Source organism: Alligator sinensis, unplaced genomic scaffold (assembly GCF_000455745.1).
Source record: "Alligator sinensis unplaced genomic scaffold, ASM45574v1 scaffold1302_1, whole genome shotgun sequence".
NCBI classification, from domain to species: Eukaryota; Metazoa; Chordata; order Crocodylia; family Alligatoridae; genus Alligator; species Alligator sinensis.
In genome coordinates, this window is record NW_005842612.1 from 670980 (window position 1) to 671567 (window position 588).

The 588-nt window shown below is 66.8% G+C and overlaps 1 protein-coding gene across 1 annotated transcript in view; it reads right to left on the reverse strand.

Annotated features, from left to right (window-relative positions):
- EML3 (echinoderm microtubule associated protein like 3) overlaps nt 1-588 on the reverse strand; it is an 11960-nt gene that overhangs the window by 1028 nt on the left and 10344 nt on the right. The window contains exons 16-18 of the mRNA XM_025214940.1: nt 558-586; nt 232-513; nt 1-118 (exon numbers count right to left, since the gene is read on the reverse strand). Coding sequence (XP_025070725.1) covers nt 1-118; nt 232-513; nt 558-586 — 429 coding nt within the window. The remainder of the gene's footprint in view (nt 119-231; nt 514-557; nt 587-588) is intronic.

Genomic DNA, 588 nt, shown 5'->3' on the forward strand with positions numbered 1-588 from the left:
CAGGGGTACTGGAAGAGATGCACCTTGCAGAAGTCATCGGCCACGGCCACCACGCGCTCGCTGTGCGACCGGCACAGGGAGTTGATGTCAGTGCCGTCCGAGCCATCCGGCCACACGCCTGCACACGCAGCGGCACACACATGAGCACATGTGGGCATTCCTCTGTGCCCCCTGCCCCCCCTGGTTCTCCCCGGCACCCCCAGGGATCCCCTCCCCATGCCCCCAGCTCACCGAAGACGTGGAATCCGAGCACGCAGGTGTACGTTGCCCACTCCCGGTCCCGGCTCTCGAACCGGTTACGCAGCAGCTTGCAGCTCCCAGCCACGTCCCCTGGGGGGGTATGGAAGGGGTGTGGGGGGGATACACAGCCTGACTCCCTCCAGCCCCCTTGGAAGCTCCTCAGCCCCATGCAACCCACTTCCAGCCCCCTCACCCCATGGGGACCCCAGACCCATACAACCCACCCTGCAGCTACCCCATCCCCCAGGCCGCATGGAGACCCCTCCAACCCCCCTCACGCCATGCAACCCCGCTCCACCTCATGCAACCCCACCCACAGCCTCCATCCCACGGAAAGCCCCCCACCCT